At 39.6% G+C, this 23422-nt stretch overlaps 1 protein-coding gene across 1 annotated transcript in view; it reads right to left on the reverse strand.

The window, feature by feature from the left end:
* Positions 1 to 23422, reverse strand: part of LOC109068238 (S phase cyclin A-associated protein in the endoplasmic reticulum-like) — a 106065-nt gene that overhangs the window by 17471 nt on the left and 65172 nt on the right. Inside the window, exons 25-26 of the mRNA XM_042753572.1 lie at positions 19273 to 19396; positions 15400 to 15620 (exon numbers count right to left, since the gene is read on the reverse strand). Coding sequence (XP_042609506.1) covers positions 15400 to 15620; positions 19273 to 19396 — 345 coding nt within the window. The remainder of the gene's footprint in view (positions 1 to 15399; positions 15621 to 19272; positions 19397 to 23422) is intronic.

The raw sequence follows: 23422 nt of genomic DNA on the forward strand, positions 1-23422 counted from the left end.
ATTGTGAGAAAAAAAGTCAGATTTTAAATTTCACAATTTAAGAAATATAAAACATAATTGATGACTGAATGATTATTGATATCAGGAATCGAAGAGGAAAAAAAGTCCAGAATGCGTTTGTAGTCGATGTTAAACTGCAATTGGCTGATGGTGATGATAGACATCTCAGAACTTGTTGTGAGTTTAGTCGCAATTACTTTTTTAAAATTTCTATTTAGTGGCGGAACTAGGCTTCATACGATATCAAATTAAACAAACCAAACTCAACCAACCAAAAGTTTCAGAAACCAAAAATAAAAGAAACTTTACTGTGTTAAAAATATTAATTATATGCATTAACACTTAATTAAAAAATAAAAAAGCAATAATTGTGTTTTTAATTTTAGAGTTTCTGAATGCACCCACCCAAGGCCAACGAAAAACACCACATGCCACAAGTGGACCTACTATATAATATGATAAGAGGGAAACCCCCTCCCCCCAAAGTAAAGCATAGTCACCTAAAAAATGAAAATTCCGTCATTAATTACCACACCACTCATGCGTTCCAACCTGCAGACCTTTGTTCATCTTCTACACAAATTAAGTATTTGATGAAAATCGGAGCTTTCTGACCTTCCATAGACAGCAATGCAAATGACCGTTCAACGGCCCAGAAATGTAGTAAGGACACTGATAAAATAATCCATAGACATCAGTGATTAAGGTAATTTTATAAGTACGATTTTTTTGGAATACTTTTGTGCACAAAGAAAAACAAATGAAGAGTTTGGTTCCAACACGCGATAACGCAATTTTGAAAAAAAAACGAGTTACCGCCAAAACAAGCTCCCCATTGACTCTCTATCAAAGTTCGATAATCAGTTTTTAACAAAATGCCGATATAGCTGTTTCGCTGCCTGTTTCTTCATTTTTTCTCAAACAGAGACAAAACGCCAACAGTCCGGTTTTTCCGCAAAGCCCTACAGTTCCATCGACCAATCAACGCGCACATTCCATGACGCAAAATGTCATACGGCACCCTGTCAGTAGAGGGCCGGTAAAACCTCGCCTCAGACTTTTACGTTTTTATATAGGCTACTAAAATGAATACTTGATGGTATTGAGGCGCCACGTGGTCGTGTCGTCTGTGGGAAAGGAAAGCGGAAGCTGGCAAAAGACAACCACGAAAGGAAGTCAGAAAGAGAGTCAGAAACTCAGGCGGTGGCAAAATACCGGCGATTGCTTGTTCTCACAGTGAATCAAAAAACTTTTACAATGGCACTGATTTGTGGGTCTAGAAAAATAGATAAAATAGATTAGATAAATAAAAAAAGATAGATAGATAAATAAATAATAAAAAACAATGCAACTACAAATGATTAAGTATTCATAATTGTGTCCACTAAGTAAGAAATTGGTGTCACGTTGGCATTGTTATGTTAAACGACGTCATGGTTGGTTTTAGACCATAGTATGTTGCACAATCTCACACAGATGTATGTTTATTTAAAGTATATTTTGCACAGAAATATTATGTTTTTTAAGGCACAGAATAGTGTTTTTATGAACATGTTTTTATGAGGCATTGTGATGGATGTATTTTTTAGAAATCTGTTGTCCACGTGTGGGGGCTGTATAGATACATACTATTTAATACCTATTAACTTAATATGGTACAGTTTTCGTACATGTTTTGAAAATTTAATGAATGTAGTGTACAGAATTAAACAACATGAATGCAACAGAGAAACCAAATTTTCTCTAAATGTTAGTATGAGTTAAGGATGGAATTTGAAAGGTTGCTATTAACAGCATTAATATAGGACTGAAAGAATGCAATCTGAAAAAGGCAAGCGAGCTGAATGTACTTTAAACATTGGTTTAACATGGTTTAATAAAAAGTGGATGTTGTGCAAAGTTTTGGGGTTTGTCATCTAGATAGACAACCTTCCTTGTATTTATTGTTGATGTATACTTTCTTTCATACAGAACAGTGAGGTTGTGTTGTTTATGAAATGGATTTGTAGCATTTTGGGGAAAAAAAGTTGTTAGGATATATGGCATGTTGGAAAAAAAAAAAATGCTTGTTAATATAAATGTTTTAAACTCAACATATGGATCTTGATTTTTTTTTATGTATATTTACAAACCAGAATGATATATTACCAGTTTGAAACAGAAAATAACAGTTTCATACAAACAGTATTTTGGGAAAGAACACAAATGCCTTTTTTATCAATTTAAACAATTTTGGCTTATAGCGTTTTGGAACCAAACTCTGCAAATCTACTGACTTTATTAAACAACTCTGGCCGTGTCAGTCTTCAACGTTGTTCCGACAGTACCGCGAACGCATTCATGTGCATTCCTCTGCTTGTAAACAAGGTTTCAGCGATACGGTCAGGGTACTCTCGGAACTCACATCAAAGGATCAAGAAATTGTTCAAATATAAAATAATAATTGGGTCCAACGATGAATCAAGGTTTTTACTGGTTTGGAAACAACATATGGGTGAGTAAGTATTGAAAAAGTTCATTTTTGGGTGTGAAACTATCCCTTAAAGCTGAAATCCAAGTACAATGGAGCGGAGGAATACAGGGAATGAAGAAACACTTTTTGACCAATGAATCATAGCTTCTTTTCAGTTGATCATCATCAGTCCATGGTTTTTTAAATGGATAATATTGATGCTGCTAAAAAGACTTATTTGTGGTATTTGGTGTAAATGAAATGTGTTTTAGCAGTTAAGTTAAAAAAAAAAACAATGATTTTCACATCACTGTACTATTATTGTTTCTCCTCTCTGCATGACTTCTCAAAAGCATCATTTTCACAAGGCTTATCGTTCTGAAAAGCAAGTGAGCACAAAGAGTTGATCGCTATGATCACCTCCACACCCACATGCGACCAGCACGGATCAGTCCAGAACATACGAAGCGTTCGATACGACATGGCCGGCTGGCGGCAACAACAATACCTACACAAGATAAAAGGTACACCTTCTTCTTTGCGTGAACATCTGGTGCGGCGTTAGCACATCTTCACACCTACTGCGTAGATATGTGGGGGGTGTTTAAAACGAGCCGTTTCAGGGGCGGCGTGGACGAGTTCACACTTTTATAAAGATATACTTTGGTTTGAGACTTTGGTCTTTGCAACTTTGAGATCTTCTTTATTCACAAGAGCTTGTAAACACTCCAAAGAGAAAGGAAAATGTGAAATCGCATCACATGACCCCTTTAAGATCAATATAAAATATATTTAATACGTATAATTAAATAACATACTGTATGATCACATTCCCAAGTACGTGTGGGACTTAAAGGCATTCAACCTGAATAGGCATTTACATGGAATTCCAACTAAACATCAAACACAATCTATTACATGAATTATATTGTATAGAGGTTTGGAATCACTAATGCCTGTCACCATGTAAACTAGTAGCTACTTTTAGTGACTCCCCAAGAGGACCTTTATTACAAAGTACAATATGAAGATCATACTGATTCCCAGCGTTTTGAAAAGTTGGCACGAGAACACTGAAAAGCGTGAGAGGACACAGAGTGTCTACAGCAACACATCTTGAAGTAATCATTAGGTGTTCTGCCCTCCGCGTTCACGCCTAGGGGTTTACATGTGATTTAGCTAGCCACCACGGATACCGTTCTTGTATCTTTATCGTGCCGGCTGAAGTACGACACCAGAAACCTGTGCACGTTACGGCAATGTATCGGCTCATTATAACCAGAGCTTTCAACATGACTGGCCCGGGGTCAGAGGTCAGGTGGTTTAATCCAAAGGGTGAACTTGTTCTGTGAAAGGACAATGATATCCTACCAGTGGCTATTGCAGGGCATTTGGAGGACACCCTGGACTGGACCATTAGCTTGAGGCTTATGTATTACGGTCCGTTTGTGTGTGCAGACGTACCTAACAACCATTAATGAGAGCCCAGGAGCTTTTTATGCTTTCAGAAAGTCTGTCTGAAGGAGGGGAACTGAAAGCATCTGCCGCTAGCTGAAGGCCCAACAGTGGTCTGACTGCTCGTTTAGAAAAAACAAGCTTTGCTGACATACTTTAAGCAGCAGGTGCTTCAGAGAGCTGAACTACTCTAACAGGATGGACAGCATACCGGAAAAGAGCAGGGTCACATTCACGCATCCTTCCGCAGAGTTGCATCAAAAGAGGCAGGGATCTCACAGATGTAAACAGGACCAGAGCAAAAAGGTTATAAATACATGAGGCATAGACTCAACAGAGGGTTGGGTCTTAGCTGGTACTTTTCAGAAGGTAAACATGGTTCTTATGGACTATAAAAACACTTGAGCCAGATTCTTCTCAGTGTGTCAAAGCAGGGCCCTCTAAAAACCTAGAAATGTGTTGTGATTACTTATTATAGAAATATTTACCCTGAAGTTTGTCAGGATATACATGCACATTTATTTTTCACCCATTTGCAAACTCTATAACACACCGGAGACACAACGGAAATGAATACCTGGAAGGCTGAGCAGGTCCAGAAGGGCGAAGGGGTTGAGGAAAGAGCCGGCCCCGGCGGGCCACCCTGTGTGACGGAGGGACTGTAAGGCTCCTGGGGGACCCACAGGGACCGGCCTGAGACGAGAGTCAGGGCAACCGGGCATGTGGCAAGGGTGCCAAGTATAGAATGTGCGAAGGACGCCCACCAGATCGGTGCTCGCAGGAGGGCCTTCAAACGCGTGGGGTCCTGACGTTTGTTTCAAAAGGACACCAGGGAACGGAGAACGAGAATTAGAGGGTGAAAAGAATAGCAATATGGTATTATGCAACGTCTTCTTTAAAAAAAAAAAAAAAAAAAAAAAAAAATTGACCTAATAAAAATTATTAAATCTATAAAATTTATATCGCCAGCAATAATACTATTAATTATATATTATAAAATATTATATAAGTATTATAAAATAACTGGAGAAAATTGGAGGGTGAACTAATTGCAATATTGCAATATTTCTGCCATAAGATTATAAAAACAATCATTATTATTTTACAATTTAATAAAGTTTTTTTTTTTTAACAAAAAAAAAAATTTTTTTTTAAAATTTTACAAAATCATTGGAGGAATTGGAGGGGAAAGTATTCGCAATGGGTAATAACAACAACAAAATAATTAATACGCTAAATTATTTTAATGGAATTTTTGGCAAAAGAAGGGAACGTTTTTATAGATTTTTAAATTAAAAAATGTAAGACTTTTTCATTCTAGCCGTGTTCTAAGATTCGTAGTAGGTCATGATATCCATATCATATGCATTAAAAAAGAATCCATATTAAAATATTGCATACAATTCACAGCATACTTTTTTTTCCTTTTTTTTTTTTTTTGCAGAAAGGCAGTAGGAAAGTTGAACATAGGCCTTAAATCAACAGACCAGAAAAAAGACATTCAGAAGAAAAAGCACATAAAACGTTGTGTGGAAAAACTCTAATTCAATTATCCACTAACAACGATCAATCAACACCTGAAGTCGGTACAAAAGACCACTTTGCTGAAACAGGTAATCTACCCCTTTAACCAGTGGCTGGACACGCAATAAAATGAAAACAATTCAGAGTCAAATAATAAAATATTTATTAGAAAGGCCCAAAGATGTTCTCATGTATCACATGTATCAGGCCATACAACTAAGGTTCTATGTTATGCACCTTTCAACTGAATTCACTGGCCTTTCAAACAAAGTCAGTCAGCACAAGGCTGTGGTATGGGACAAAGAGGTTGGGTGGGGTCTAAATGAATCATAACCTGAGATTGTTGCTGGGATTGCTTAAGCCACAAAAACCGAAGACCAGGATTAGGGGAGTGTGGGATGTCTGGTTGCCGCGGCTTCTAGATTTACTTGCTAGACCAGAGCACTGTCCGTTTTGATATAAATAACGAAGGCAAGCCACATCTGTGAAGCCATGCCTATGGGGCAACATGTTTACACTGGTTACATTGGCCCGGACATGGTCAGGAATGAACACAAGACACAGTGAGGGTGGATGTTGTTTAATATATGCAAGAGAGTGAGAGAGGATTTACACTTCGGACCGAGATCAGGGACTGGCGGATCCGAGCGAAAGACAGAAAGTGACACAGAGGAGTGTAAAATAGAGACACAGGGACGAAGGACGGAGGGGACTTAGAATACATACAATAGTGTAGAGTGACGAATAAAATGTGATGGGACAGAAATAAAGATAGAAATAAGATGTTAAAATGTATAACTTCATGAGTAAATATGATGATAATCCATGAAATGCATAACTGATGCAGAGAAGACAATAGAGCATATTTGGGGAGATTTATAAAATTAATATAGAATAAAAATGCAAATGTGATGGAATAAAGTGTAGCCTAGAAAAGAAGTTTTGGGCAAATGTATAGAATAAGTGTGTAGAATGTAGAGAGGAAACAGTATACAGGGCCAATGGTTAGACTGAATAATGGACATTGATAGAATGTGGAAGAACTTTAATAGAGTATGGGACAGAAATCGGGGTATAGAATATTATACATAGTAAGAACTTATAGAGATGGATAGCTAGAAGTGATAGCTCTATAGACTGAATATACAGAGATGATAGATGTGTTAGAAGCAGAATAAATAGAAACAATTGAATGGACAGAATGTTGGGCCCGAGTATAGAATATACGCAGAGAGATGACGAACCAGAATGTGGAACAGATAAAAATTAATAACAGAGACAAATGCAAAGGTGGACAAAACCTTAAAGATAGAATGAATATGTATAGAATATTGTAAAGAATTGGGACAGAATGTAATTGACAGATATACAGAATGCATATCTAGAGCGTAGGGACAGATGGATTAGAGGTTGAGAGTGGTAAGGGACATCATCTGAAATCATGTGAAAAATCACCAATGATCAGGTGAATCTTAGGGACGTTGAGCTTAAGCTATGAAGAGACCATCTCAAACTCTCATACCAAAAACAATGGACAATCCTGGAGCTGCTCACACAGCAACAGAAGAGCAAGTGGAGGGAAGTCTTCCGAAGTCTTGAACTGGAAAGAGCATCTAGTCAAGCCATAGCACTGGCTCCACAACTATGCAAATCACCTCACTCGGCCAATATTTGAGTTGCCAGCCATTAAATTAAGACCCATCTACCAGATTGACAGCAGCATGTTTGGCGTTCAGTCAGGACAACACCCTGCAGATTAGAAGGATTGGTAACTTCCTACCCCTGTGGGGTCTGAGCGAAGCGCTACTTTAAGGCTGATCTGAGAGAGATCTTCTGTTACCGTCTCAGTGTAAGAGTCTGGATTTTGGTATCAAGGGATGGATCCCTAAACACGCCACAAAAGGGGCAGGTTCTACAAAGGTGTCACATTGCAGTTGAGGATACGTCCATGAACGCTACACCAATGTGCCACTGGAGGGGAAACAGACCTTTGGAAAGCCAAGGTGGGAAGGAGTTGTCACAGCTTGGCGCAGGGGGAAACTCAACTCAGCCAATGATATCACAGCAAGTGCAAGAAGATCGGGCTAATCGGGACATCGCTTCTGGGGAAGCCACCTTGGGACTGATCTCGGCTCTCTGCTCTACAGCTAGTTTAACCTTAACCGGCGCGAAAGAGAAACCAAGAAATGGTCTCAGTTTTCAGAGGAGAAGGCCTTATCGCCGACAGTATGATCAGGTCACCTGAGGGAACAAAGACTTGGTTCTTCCAGAGTGGTCTGCGTGCAGTGACGTACTTCAAATCTCATGACCCTGATAACAGGGAGACAGCGCAGTGGGGAAAGTGCAAGGCACTGACAGAGGCATATTTGAGCCTCTAACCAATGACCCAAACAGCTCGTTGATTATCCATGCTTACAGCTAACACCGAATGGAAGTATGTAGGTCTATTTGATTGTGAGATGAGGATGAGATGAAAATAATCTGGAACTCTGATTTGCCATGAAACGATTTCCTTGAAGAACATGGCCAATTCCCAAGTCATTCAAGGTGTTCTAAAAACTCTGATGGATCCATGTGAACACCATGCACAGAGTCAGAAAGGGAATGGGGTCAGGATCGGAATACGTTCCGGAACAATTTCCTGACCCTTTCCTGGTCTCTCTCCCAGTACCCCTTTTGTGGTTTTACACCAGGAGTGCTCAGATCTTGCTTCTGTGATTTGAATCAAACCCTGACCAAATCACCCTGTGCCAATAATCAGGTAGGGAGTCCTAAAGACTGCCAGTGGGTTCTTGGAGCAAACTTTGCAGGAAGGTGATCTCCAGAAGCAGGGTTGCGCACCCCTGCTTTATAGCAAGGAAAAACACCATTCAGTAACTAAAAAAAGAAAGAAGTGCCCCTGGATACCAAAGCAGCAGGAGAACAAGCAGGATTAATCCACCATTAAATCTATTTGAGTGCAACACAAAGACAAAAATCATAAGCTAAACACGTCGTTCATAGTCAGCACAAGGTGCTCCCTTGACAAGCTTTCAGGCGTTGAATGCCTATCGAATTAATCACACCAAATATACTGGTAGGCGGTGACAGAAACACCAAAGCAACACGCGCGTTGTAAGTGTATGGAAGAACAAGATCCCAGGGGTTCTAGCAAACTGGCAAGAACAGGAGCAGAGCAAACTCGGAAATGTCGAACCACGAACCACACAGGGACAACCTTCCGGCATTCAGCCAGTGAAGAAGACGGAATGGATCACAAGCGTTGACTGATTCTGAAGAGTTGATATGTGCTGGAGCAGGGAGCTATTAAAGAGAAGAAACTGGCAATGGCGTTTATGCCAAGAATATTCAGTGTCCAGAAGCCAAAGGATTGTTGGAGAGACACTAGAGTTGTCATAACCAGCCTGTGTGGCGTTATCGCAGGCAAAGTTGAACAAAACATGCTGGCCAATAAAGGAGGAGCTTGGGGACCTTTGAAAGGGGAAGAAACTCCAAATGCCTAAGTGGAATGGGAGCCGAAATTGAATGTGTGCAAAGCAACGGAACTCTCATTCAGAATATAGTGGAGATCAGAGAGTTTCATTCAAGGTTTCTGAAAAACACATCAGATTACCATGGCTGAAAATAGATCAGTGATCACTTTCTTCCTAACTTTTATCACACCTTAAATACAGGGTACTTTTCACATTCGCGTTTTTGATCGTGTTTTCACATGTACACAACGAAAGACCACTCTAAATGTTTACAGTGCAGGTTAACAAATGTCGAAGAGAAACTAGTGCAGCAATCACGGTGATTTTCTTTCTGCAAGTAAGGGGGCCAGAGGGTCAAGGCGGGATATCACAAGCTAGTGACTGTGTGGTTAGCCTCTGTCAGCAGTTGTGCTGAACAAAGTACTCCGACGCAACCCTGGTGGGTGCGGCCCGCAGGCAGAGTCTAACAGTGTGCAGGGAGACAGAAACGCGGAGTCGCTGAGACTATCAGCACAGGCTCTGCAGGGGCTTATGTTCAGACACTGGGAAATGAGCTGCTGATGATGGGGCTGCTGCTTCAGACTAGAACACAAAACTACAGTGGAACTTCACTATTCATCAGATGAGGATGAGGTTATCTAATGTCTGGGTATGTTTGGGAAGGGTGATGCAAACCATATAAATAGATCATGTGGATGTATTAGGTACAGTGATTGTAGTAGTGAGTGAATTTTGAGAACCCTATAGTACAAAATATCAACTATGTAACTAGTAATTCAACAGCAGCATTAAAGGGAATACACAATATTAACAGATGTCCTAAATTGTAGTGTTTGCCATGCTACTTTTTTGTAAGCAGACTGGCAGGGGTATTTCAAGACTGTTGACCATTGCGAAAATACGACCATTACCATTAGAAAACCCACCACCGACCAGTCACGAGCCCAAAACCCAACTTGCACACTCCCCTGGAGGAAAGCGGTAGCTTGCTCGAGAAAGGCAGCCACTTGGGAGGACTCTCGTCAACGGTACTTGTAAGGGACAGGAAAACAGGCCGTACAGCTTGTGCGATCCAAGCCCATGGTCCCCACTAGCTGAGGGACAAACAACGAAATGCCTCCAGACCTACAAAAAAAAACATTCGAAGTAAGACAATCTCTTGAGTGGATTCTTGGGTATATTTATAGTCACCATGTTCTGATTTTACTTGCCCATTTTGGATGTATTTTCCACAAGTTTGAACACTACGTGGGATGCTTCTCTGGGGAAAATGGCACAATGGAAGTTGCCTTAAGGGTTAGTCACCCAAAATGAAAATCTCTGTCATTAATTTATTCCCTATGTCGTTGCCAAACCCGTTTTTTGGCCACTTGTTATGCAGTAGTAACACACGATGAATCGTGTGCATTTTCTTACTTGGAAGCAAGGCAAAAGGGCCATATTCCAGGTCTACCGTTCGACACTTGGTCACTATGACACGCCATGCATCGTTGGACGTCGTGAACTTGCATCAAAGATGACAGGAAGGAAAATAAATGTGAAAGTCATTATTTGTTTTCTTTGCAAACAAAGTATTCTCGTGCTTATATAATTAAAGGTTGACCCACTGATGTCACATGGCCTTTTTAAAAACTGTCCTTACTAGTCTTGGGCCTTAATGTGTCAATTGCAATTGCTGTCTATGCACGGGTCAGAACCAGAAGGCCTTCTCGGTGGATTCTCAAAAATATCTAATTTGTGTTCCGTGAAGATGAATAAATGTCTGTAGGGTTGGAAAGACATAGAGGGTGAGTAATAATGACAGCATTTTAATTCATGGGGAACAACTATCCCTTTAAGATTGCGCCAAAATGAAGTAAGTCGCATATGGTTCTGGACGTTCTGTGGTAAAAGGTACAAAGGGGCCGAACCTCTTATGATGATTACAAATGCTGTTTAAGTAGACAGATAATGGTCATGATGGCCACTGAATCCAGAATACTCTGGCTGAAATCGAGCATCTCATCTGAGCCCAAACTCCTTGCCTCTTATGTCTATATTCTTAATTTGTCTGGTCAATGAAAGGTCTGTCATGACCGTGTCTGGTCGCACCCCCTCATGGCTACCAATCAGGCCTAATTACAGAATTAGAGGATGACAGTGTCTCCGTTGTGCTCAAGCTCAGATCTAGAAACAGGGGAAAATCCCCTCTTCATCTGGCTAGGTTATTCTGTCCCTCCACCCTCCTAGCACTGGCTGAAAGTCTCCTTGGGCATGTCAATCACGGACCTCCAGCGAAGAAAGTTCTGGGCCCGCGTTTTTTGTGGCTCCAGTGCAGCAAAGAGAGAGTCAGTGCAGATCTGCATCTCCACACGCTCTACTTTAGCTTCTGTTTTCCCAGCTGTATCTTTCTTCCCTCATTCTTTTTTTCCTACTTCCTTCATACCTCCTTTGTTACGGCGCAGTCAAATGAGGGCTTGCCCTCAAATAAAGGGTTAATTTTTTACAATCTCCATCCCTTCTTCTCAACAGGTCAGATCACCCGAACTAAAGCCCTTGTTATGGTTTATCTTCCTGGGTTGGGTCAAGCAGAATGTGGCTTTTCACACCAATTGTGCAGCCTTCAAGGGGGACGCTTCAATCCAGGAACAAGAAGCCAAAATAGTACCCTCAACAAAGTCTGAATCAGTCAACGATTAGAGGTTCGCAGGGTCTAGCGGGACTGGCATGTGACCTTGTTCAGAGGTTTTTCAACTACAGCAAAATAAATTCTTCAAAAAATTCTAACCACTATATTTGCGTTTTAAATTTATTTGTACATCAGACAGATACTGAAGAGAAAATGTGACCAATTTTTTGGAATCCGTGGCAGCTCTGTTAATGGCCTAAATGTACATTGAGCCTGGCTTGGTTCATATGGAGAAATGCGGTTTGGAATCTGGTTTATGTAACAACTTCATATTAACCCCTATAAGTTGTTCCTTTTACTTTTGCAGCAAATGAAAAAAACTAAAAAGGGACATAATTCGTCTCTGCAGTTTTATTTTTGGTTAACAGCCAGCTTGGTCTGTTCCGGCCATGGTCTTGTAAGGTCACTAAACGTCACTGGCCTGGCGCTTGAGGACTGGCTTGTGTAAAAACAAATCATGGGAGGGCACACTTGAGGGATTTGGGAAAGCTTGGGATTCTTGTAGCAGGCTGGGTTGCTCTGCCATTTCCCTTTAATATTGTCCAAAATTGAGAGTAGCATATGGTTTTGGACTTTCTGTAACAGGCTACAAAGTGGCAGCACACTTATGATGCCTTAAAATGCTGTTTAAGTAGACAGCTCATGGTCATGAAGGCCACTGCAATCCAGAATACTCCTGGCCTGAAATCTGAGCTCTCATCTGAGCCCACAACTCCTGCCTATTATGTCTATATCTCTAATTTGTCTGGTCAAATGAAAGGTCTCATGACCGTGTTGGTCCGCACCCTCCTGGCTACAAATCAGGCCTAATTACAGTATTAGAGGATGACAGTCTCCGTGTGCCAGCTCAGATCTAGAACAGGAGAAAATCCCCCTTCTTCCCTCATGGCTCAGGTATTCTGTCCCTCCACCCTCTCGCACTGCTGAAAGTCTCCTGGCAGTCAATCACTGGACCTCCCAGCGAAGTCCGGGCCAGCGTTTTGTGGCTCCAGTGCAGCAAAGAGCTGAGTCAGTTGCAGATCTGCATCTCACACGCTCTACTTTAGCTTCTGTTTCCCAGTCTGTATCTTTCTCCCCTTCATTCTCTTTTTCTACTTCCTTCATACCTCCTTTTGTTACGGCTGTCAGTCAAATGAGGCTGCACTCAATAAAGGTAATTACAATTCTCCCTCCCCTTCTTCTCAACAGGTCAGCCATCACCTGAACTAAAGCCCCTTGTTATGGCTTTATCCTCCTCTAGGGTTTGGCTCAAGCAGAATGTGGCTTTTCACACACAATTGTGCAGCCTTTCAGACGCTTCATCCAGGCAACATAAGCCAAAGTGATCAGTCACGATTAGGTTCCGCCAAAGGTCTAGCGGACTTGGATGTGACTTGTTCAGAGTTTTTCCACCTACAGCAAATTAAATTCTTCAAATTCTAACCACTGTCATTTGGTTTTCAATTTATTTTGTACATCAGACAGATACTGAGAGAAATGTGACCATTTTTTGGATCCGTGGCCAGCTGTTAATGCCTACCTGTACATTGAGCCTTGCTGGTCATATGGGAAATGCAGGTTTGAATCTGGTTATTGTAACACTTCTATTCCCCCCATAAGTCTGTTTCCTTTTTACTTTTGCAGTCAATGAAAAACTAAAAAGGACATAATTTCTTCTCTGCAGTTTTATTTTTGGTTATCCAGCCACTGCTTGGTCTGTTCCGGCCATGTCTGTAAGGTCACTAAACGGTCACTGCACTGGGCTTGAGACTGCTTGTGTCAAACAAATCATGGGAGGGAACACTGAGGGATTGTGGGAAGCTTGGGATTCTTAGCAGGCTGGGCTGTCTGCCTTTCCTCAGAGAGCAAGGGAAAGCCCAGCACTGGCGCTCTCCTCCACACTGTCCTACTCTAATGCTGAGTTCAACTTCAAGTCGTGCACTTCCAGGAGGGAATTTTGGCTGACGTAAAGATGAAAAAACTTTGGTTTAGATCACGGATATAAGAAGGAGTTTCTGGCTAAGTTTGGAAAGAGTTGCATCCAAGAGCAAACTCCACCCAACAAATGTGCAGAAAGCCAGGGCCCTCATTTGTCAACAACGGGTAGAAAAGGTTCTATATTTTGTCCCAGGAATGAAATTTAGAATGTATGTAAGCAGTGTGCGATGGGGGTGGGGGGTGATTTTGAAACCTTTTTTCTCTCTCCATAGGCGGAGGTTGACCAAACTCCAGAGCAAAGCTTTAACATAACCTAATGTTAGTGTAATCGGTTAACAAAGCACATCATAAACACGTCTTTTTAGGCAAGTGCCAGATAATGAGTGTCATGCCATGAAATGTTTTTAATATGACGGAAACTATAGGCTATTTAACGTGATCACAATTTAATAAAAACATTAGGCCGATTAATTATTTTATTTCCACAGTTATCAAACCCCATTCCCCCGGGCAAATCGGACCCTGTGTGTTAGTAAAAATAAAACAACTTTTATCAAACGTGTATGCAATTCTTACGCACACCAGTAAGTAATCATTGCTGATAAATCCCACATGTTCTTAAGCACCATGCTCGTTCATGTTCATTGTCATTTGCATTCAGAAATGCCTCCAATAAAGCATATATGGTGACAACACCTCGCTTTACAAATCACGTGAATTTATAATGTCCTCACCGAAATTATGGCAAAGAAAGTGCTACAGACTGAGAAGCCATTCTGTGCTCTCACTAAACAGACTTGCTGGATAGCCAAAAAAAAAAAAAAAAAAAAAAAAAAAGCTTATCTTGCTTAGTATATTTGTCTTGTTTCTAGTTAAAACATCTAAAAGTTCTTAAATCAAGATGCATTTACTAGATAAGCAAAAAGACATTAGATACTTAGTCTTGTTTCCTGGGGGAATATTTTTTTTAAAATAAGTAAAATTATCTGCTAGTGGGGTTAGAAAAATAATCTTGTTTTAGGAGGATTTTATTTGTTTTTAAGCCAGAAAACAAGACTAAATATCTTATGTCTTTTTGCTTATCTAGTAAATGCGTCTTGATTTAAGAATTTTTAGATATTTTGACTAGAAAAAAGACTAAATACTAAGATAAGCCTTTTTTTGCAGTGTCTTTAATTGCTTATAACACCAATTATGCAAATGTCTAGCTTGAACTATGAATTTAAAAAATGGAGTATTTGCCATTAAAGGACACAGGAAACATGTAGCGGCACTTTCTTTTTGTAGTATCGCCATTCTACCACTAGATACTCTGCGTAAGCATGCTCAGAGTTGTGCTTATATTTACACACATTCCTACGTTTAAGTACAGGTTGGTAGATCCCACACTTTGCACTCATTATGCACACATCTGTGCGTACACACTGGTGATAAATGAGGGCCCGGGTCTTTATTAAGTGGACAAAATTATTATGTCATTAAATTGGAGTAGACTTTTGAACAAATTTCCAAATTGTCTATTCATGGTAACCTCTGGATCCATTCCAAGAGCTCATTCCCTGCACAAGGGATCTCATTCCGAAATTTGAGAAATTCTTATGTATTTTACATTGGAAAAATATTGTTGCTAACAAGAGCCAGGTCATGTTTTCCTGCCTCTGTTTGCTTGATGAGTAGAAGGTGAGGTGTGTGGAAAAGGGAAATGAAAAAGGCAAACTTTAAGACTGCAAATTAATTCAGGTTACCCTGTGTACACTTTGCACTTGTTTGGCTGATTTTAAACCAGCACTGTTGTCCAAAAATTAATGTGATTATGTAACTTATGTGTTACTCAAACACTGGGCATAAGATTAGCATTCAAGAAGCTGAATCAGGAAGAGTCATGGAAAGAAAACATTTAAAGCAATAACCTGATGAGATCTTGAGTACGTGTGTTGAAGGTCTCACTGGCAACAGGTCTGCTTTTGGCATCCGGAGTGCATATACGTGGAGCATCTCCATCCAAATTAGGTGGGTGCAACTGCTCCAGCACTGTGGCAACTGTCTGCAGAAGTCCTGTAGGAAAACCCTCAAAGACCTGCTTATTGACACTGCGGCCAAAGATGGAACTGTCCTCATCTGGCACGAAGAGCTACGGAAACAGGTATAGATTTGTTAGTCAGCATTGATGGAAACAGAAAAAGCCATTGTGAGAAGTAGTCACTACTCTGATACTACTGATAAAAAAGACAATGGTGTCTAGACACGTTGGAGCTTTCAGGCTTCATCAAGAGCTACAGATGAAACATCTTTGTCAACGGCTCTCAACATGTCTACGAGCGCGTCAAACATGGGAAGGTCTAAAACTACAGTCATGTTCAAACAACTGTAGGCATTTTCTTAAAACTCTGTTTGGAGCTTTAATACAATGTTGTTACCATAACTTACACCATTAAGATGCAAATCCTTCTTTTACTGCAGTTTACAAAAAACACGATCATATTAATTGCATCCCTACAAGATGTACAGTTTTCAAAGCAACCATTGAAACTGATTTGGAAAGGTCTAAAAACACCTTTTTAAATTGGCAAACACTTGCTCAACTGACTGATGGTTGCCTCTTACACCAATCTTGGCAGTGACGGACATCTGAGATCACTCAACAACGACCCGTGCTGGTCTCAATTTCCGGCCTAGCATCGTTCCACAATAGACAGGGTCATTTAAACCTCAGCTTGCATTTTAAAACATGTCCAATTAAAGCAGAGGGTGCACATGAAAAGGATCCTGTCCTCTTTTGTTTCCACGTGGAAGCCATTAATCTTTGGTTGGAATCCTGATCCTCTAGCGCATAAATAACTACAAGGGTGCTGCTCTATTATTCATCAGCTCTGGGTTATAAATTGGTATTTACAACTCGAAGCGACATTGTCACTGGTGGCGTGCCAATGGCGGGCATACAAGAGGTATTCCCTTGTTGGCGGGCACCACTGGCAGGCTTGAGAAAGATGGGTCATGTATCAAGAATGGGAGCAAGGATAGGAAACATAAATGGATTTTTTCACTGAATGTTTATGCATCAAAGAGCGAAGCTTGCAAGGGCAATAACATAAACTTAACAAACGTCTTCTTCCATGATCATTTTCTTTCACGCCAACTACTGTCACAAACAGAATTATAATGGCGAGTTAGTTAATGCTTATTAAACTGTCAGCATGTTTATAGCTACCTACCTGAACCTTGAATAAAGTTTGTTGCTGCCAAAGTAATGCAAGGACACATATATAGCCAGTACAACTGGATGGTGATTTATTAAAAAACAAAAATGCTTGTATTTAAAAAAAAACACTAATGTTTATTAATATATACATATACATATACACACACATATAAATACAAAAAATAAAAAAGTAAAAGTAATTCTGTAGCATATTTATTAATTTCCCCAAACATGATCATTTTGTTGTTTGCTATTATACAATTTTATGCGTCATATATAAGGTTAAATGCATTGAGGTGGTTTTAGACTACTCAGACGTCATTGGTTAAAGACAAGAAATAAAAACAGACTTTAGCACAGGTACAGCCCATGTTAAAAATGGCAGTTTTTACAGAGGAGTAGGTTAGTATGCTGAGAGAGCAGGCAAAACCAGCTACATTCTCCACAAATCTAATTACAGAGAAGGGAAGGGTAGACGCCAATACTGGCCACACTGAAACACACACACACACACACACACACACACACACACACACACACACACACACAGGTAAACTGCTACATGGGTCAGCTTGCAAAAATAACTTGAATATCACTCTTTACTGACTTATTCACTTCACTGGGGTGACTATTTTGCCTGTTTATATCAATCACATGTCAAATAATCAGCGGGCTGACTGACTGTTGTGTTGAGTTTGAAATAAACCCCTGTACCCCCAGGAAATATTATGGCTCTTAGGCTGGGACGCACACTGACTGGGGCTTAATGATTTGCCAAACCAATGTTTCTTGCGCAAACACACACCCAATAAGCCCTATATGACTCAGTCACTGGGTCTCATTCACTAATTGAATGCACATATTAAAATGTAAAACCTGCATGCACAGACATGATTCATCAAAATCTGCATGTACATTGCAATGTGTTAAACTTACATATTAGTAAATTAATCCAACTGACTCCTTATTTGGGTCTCCACATTATGATATATAACATATGGGATATGTTTTGCATGAAAATTCAGCCAATTATGTGTAATTTGGGTCTATATATATCTAAAAAAGTGTTAGCACCTGTTGCAAATTCAGTGGAAAACTTTTCTGTTACTGTTTATGATGTTTTTTTCAATCAACGCTGAGAAACGTATGTAAGCACAACCCCACTGGCATCTGTGTCTTTCCATACTTAGTCTCAATGACATGTTAAAAAGTTAGAGGCACAGCATGCGTTTGGTTCTGAAACCCCCTTTGCCAGAAATCAATGGACAGGATGGTGGGAGAGAAGGACGGGCGGTACACTGAAGTACAGAAAAAAAATTAGGCATAGACGCAATGTGAAATGTGATTCAGCAGTGGAGCTTTCCCAGATCTTAAGATGATTCAGTGAGTCATATAAACAAGAGAAATGTTGTATGTATTAAAATCCATTTTGGCACTTGCTTTAAACTGGTAGATGAGCTACATATGCTCTGGCAAGATGAACAAGGCAGAAATGACCCTTTAAACATGACAAACAGCACTTCAGGCCTTTAAAAGCTGAAGTGGAAGTCACATCCTAAAAGTATTAGTTCACCCCAAAAATGAAAATTCCATTAGCTTTTGCTCTCCTTCATGTCGTTCCAAGCCTGTATGACTTTCTTTTTTAAGTGGAACACAAAAGGAGATATTTTAAACAAAGTACTGCTCGCTCTTTTACATGCAGTCATAATAAATGGGAACTGGAGGTTATGTATCTCTAAAGCGTCTCTAAATAATTGAAAAAAAAAAAAAAAAAAAAAACTACAATTTTCTGTTAAATAAACTCTGGTAATTTCTGGTAAATATTCCTTAAAAATAATGTTTTAATAATATTATTATAATTAGTGGTACTATCATTAAATTAAGTAATACATTTCTGTCACAGTTTCTTCAAGTTAAACCAAACTTTTATTTTGACAGGTTGTGACAACCTTTAGGTTTCTGTTTGTGTAAGACATGACAATAGTTTTTCTCACAAGAAACAGTAAATACTAATGAAGTGACTCTCAGAGCAGCTCTAGAGATCATGTTCGTTTGTTCATCTGCTCATATATTGAGTCACCGTCACGCACGTATGTGTGTAGTAAATGAAACCGTGCGTCTGCGTCATTCATTCACACAGAACAAGCAGGATTTATATTTAGTCTTTTTGCGGCTTAATATTCACAGCCACTAATCCATGTTGCATTTTGATTTAAAGTGTACTGACCTACTTTTAATTTATTCATCCAAAATTTGGCAAATTCCGTGACATTCTGCATTATATGGTAAATTACATTTTTATGACCGGATTCTACAATTCCGTACGCATTTTCCACATCGTGGAAATCATAGGGCTCTACATTATGTGGAAACTGGTGGCCAGGATATTAAAATTTTGGGATGCACAGAAGAAAGCAAGTCATAAAGCTTTGGAAAAACCATGAGGGTGATATTTATTTTTAGTTGAACTATCCCTTCAAATGATAATAGTGTAGTGACAGAAACGTGGAATTATGGCACATAAAGATCCTAAAACCGAGCAGGATTAGGCAAACTCAAGTAAGCTTGAGCCACTAATACTCACTGTTAACTGATGGAGGAGAAGGTCCATGAGAAAGGTAATTTTGTTGCTGTAGAGAACATAGGAACAGTTGTTGTGGCAGTGTACGCAGGACAGGTAATACGTGTTCACGGCAGTGCAGAGGGACCTAAAGAGAAAGAGAGAGGGGGGATTAGTTTTCAAATGCCGACTGCTTCTCCTGTTTTGAGGTTTCCATCTAAATGATCAGGATACAAAGCAGGCCCCATATAAACATTTCAGGGTTACTCCGACTGGCAGCGTAAAAGATCGCCAATCAGATGAGCCGGGTTCTCTGCCGTAATACAGTAAGGTTATCTGAGGAAATTGACACTTAAAGCTCAGAGTGTGAACATCACATGCAATCCAAGAAGCATGACAACACTTGGAATATTACGCTCAAGGGAGTTTCTCTCAGGAACAGCTCCTTACGCAATGCTGAGGAGAAAACATGAGATGTGCCCTAATGAGGGCTCAGTCGCTCACAAAAAAAAAAAAAAAAAAAAAAAAAAACCACAGTGGTATTAGTATGCTTTTTTTTTTCCATGGTAAGTTTTTATTTGGTCACACTTTATTTTAAGATCCAATTCTAGCTATTAGCAAACCTAGCTATTAGCTAATAGAAAGGTAGTAGTTAAGTTTAGGTATTGGTAGGATTAGGGATGCAGAATATGGTCATATGGTTAAGTACTAATAAACAGCCAATATGTTAATAATAGGCATGCAATAAAGCAGCTAATTAATAGTGAGAATTGGTCCCTATACAAAAATGTTACTTTTTTTTTTTGGACACAACCATGATGGTTAAAAAAAAAGAAATAAAACTAACTGAATACAACACACACACACACACACACACACACACACAAAACAACAACACTTTTTAAACTGCCACGGAAATATGACACTTTAAATATGATGATCTCCTTGGAAGGGACCTTGTATCAAATAATACAAAAAGAATAAAAATAGTAAAATATAGTAATTAAATATATATATATATACACACACACTACCTTTCCTTTTTTTTAAGTAAATGTATGCTGCTTTAAATATATCAAAAGTGACTTTTTAATAAAACATTTCAAAATAAATTCTTACTATTCATTAAATAATCTTCAAAAAAAAAAAATTAAGCAGCAATAACTGTTTTCAGCACTGATAATAATAAATAAATGTTTTTTTAAACAACAGCATATTAGAATGATTTCTGAAGAACCATGTGACACTGATGACTGGAGTAACGATGCGGAAAATTCAGCTTTGCATCACAGGAATAAATTACTTTTTAAAAGTAGAAAAAAATCATTTTAAAATGCAATATTATTTCACAATATTACAGTTTTTACAGTATTTTTGATCAAATAAATGCAGGCTTCCCAAGCATTAGAAAATTCTTCCAAAAACATTTTTAAAAGTCTCTTAACCAGCCCCATGCTTGTATATAAAATACGACACCATGGCATTCCCACTGCACCGTAGTACTGCCACAGCTCTTTATTGTAAGGGATCTTACAACCGACTCAATTAGATGAAATGGAGAAGAACTGGATACTGAACATCTGCCTCTCTTTTGCGTTCCACCATCTCTTTCTCCAACTCCTTTCTCTTGGCTCTTGATAAGAGTCTAGCCGTCAGCGCCTTCAGGCCAGCAAGCCACTGTCAGTCAGTCAGGCCTCTGTATTTTGTCTGTTCCACACCAGCCCGAGAGAAGATTAATGTAGCTGATAACTGACCAGTCACTCCGCTCCCACTCCAGACCCCCAATCCACCCCTCTTCCCAACCACCCCTTCATTAGTTAATATTTTCTGACAACTGTATATTTTATCCCAAAGCAGAGTGGCGGGGCCCTATCTGCCGTACGGACAAATGGAATCTGACTTTTCTTTTTCAAACCAGGCCATGTTTACTTCCAGCCATAAACATTTTGATATCCACCGCAACCTTCGCCATCTGTTCGGCATTTTCAGCCAAACCGTATTGGCACTCGTAATAAAAATAGCGCGAGCCTCGAAGGCCTCGGCCTGTCAATAACTTCCACCCGGCTGACAAAAACACCAGTGTATATTTTACCCACTGGCGGGCTGATCAGGGAGATAGCGGTGCGAGTATTGACATAGCGGTGTAAAAGCGTCAGACATGCAGTATGAGACCGCAGGGAAAACATTGTGCCTGGTCTGCTGGGAAAGGATCCAAGTAATCCCCCCACGCCTCGTAGCTTTGCACTTTCAAAGCCGCTCGATCGTGACCCGTTATAAAAGTCGGGTGTACGTGCACTGTTATTAATCGACAAGTTTTCACATCGTCCGAGTGGACGATAAATGTGGTTGACAAGGGTGTCGAAAGAGGTCTTGTTCAATTAATATGCAATGTTTGAAAATTGCTCAGCGGCCAACGGAACATTGATTCACCAAAGCGTAAACACTGATGTGTTTCTTTTGTATTGATAGAAGGATACCGGCGAGTGTAACGGAGCTTGGGGTGAAAGGAGGAGGAAAGGAAGGATGGATGGTCATGGGTGAGTGAAGTGATACAGTCAGGGATTCAGGGTTCAGTCAGGGAAGGGAAATGTGAGATCACCTCCAACCTGTGCACTCTGGGCAGCAGACCAGGACTGCTTCAGCCACACTGATTTTCCACCATAGCGTCAATTGTGCAACTTCGAACAGTTTTTTTTTTTTTTATCCTTTCCATCAAATGCTCAGGCATTCGTAATGTGACTGTTAGGGTGAGCAGGTTTTGGCTAAATGAAACTTAAAACATCATCCACAACTTTCACATATGCGTTCTACGCTTTTTAAGAACTGGAAATTATGTCTTGTCTCTTTTTGTCATCTATGTTTGTCATGGAATTTCAGGTATCCATATTGTTTCTAGGCAAGTTTTTAAAGGGTAAGTGTCAAATGTCCAGGCGAGGATTGAATGACAGGCCTCAGTGTCAAGGTTCACTTCGCCTTCTCAAATATAAACAGCGGATTGAGGGCTTAAACACAAGATTATCACATTATTGTAGTACCGCACATTAACTGGGAACTGAAATTGCGCTAACAAGTGTGAACAACAATTTTAAGCTCTGATTTATAAAAAGCTAATGAGCTTAGTTACAAATAATTTTACTAATTGTAAAAAAATAAATAATAAAAAATAAATCCCTATCCCAAACCATAAAATTTATATAAAGTTTAAGTATTAAACAAACTGATCACTAGAAATGTATATTTTTATATTTAAAATAAAACAGCCAAGTTACATACATGAAACTATTCTAAAAACGTACCAAAATTAGACTACTTTTGCGTTAATGAGCTACAAACTCTTGCATGAGCTCATAAAAGATTCACAGTAAACCTGATCTAAGCGCACGTTCACAGGGTTTTGAAGGTACGACCGAGGCTATCTGATGCCTGTCCAGTAACGCGTGGGGAGGACTGTGAGGAGTGGGGGTGGGGCAGCCCCAGGTGGCTCGCACGGTTAAACGGCAGATTATAGAGCACACGACTAATTTCTTTACACTAATCTTATTAAAGTGTAAAACAGCTGTCGACTAGCCAAATCTCAACACCAACCCCCAGTACTCGCACCGAACCCCCAGTATGAAAGAAATAAGAGCATTTGTGGTACAAAAAAATAAAATAAAAAGGGAAGCAGTAGAATGTCAGGAAAATGCTACGCAGGTTAGGGTGTTAAGCTACCAAACAAGATGCTTTACCTAGCTTTTGATAATTGTAAAATGCACGTACACATGAAGTGCCAGAAGCCGAGTTTGTCACAAAAAATGTCAGACATGTCACGAAGAATAAATGCTAAGCATAGCTACTGATTGAAATCTCACTTGGCTAATCACCAGCAGTGATGGAATATCACATTATCTCACCTAACTGCTTGTAGCACTTTGTCAGATAATTACACAAAATTACTTGTTTGTCAGCTCTGCTAATTGTCAAAAGCGATAAAAACCATTTAACCCTGTCTAGTTTGAAAACTCTTTGTAAGTGATAAACATATAGTATGGCAATGAATAAGCATTAACCAAGGCTACCATAAGTTATTTTCTAATTTGTCCAAAAATACACAAAAAAACTTCTGCAGTATGATAAAAAAGAAACCATTTTGGTTAATGTGTTGGATATCTGACAATAAATGAGAACTACCTAT

Source organism: Cyprinus carpio, chromosome B25 (genome assembly GCF_018340385.1).
Source record: "Cyprinus carpio isolate SPL01 chromosome B25, ASM1834038v1, whole genome shotgun sequence".
In the NCBI taxonomy this organism is placed as follows: Eukaryota; Metazoa; Chordata; class Actinopteri; order Cypriniformes; family Cyprinidae; genus Cyprinus; species Cyprinus carpio.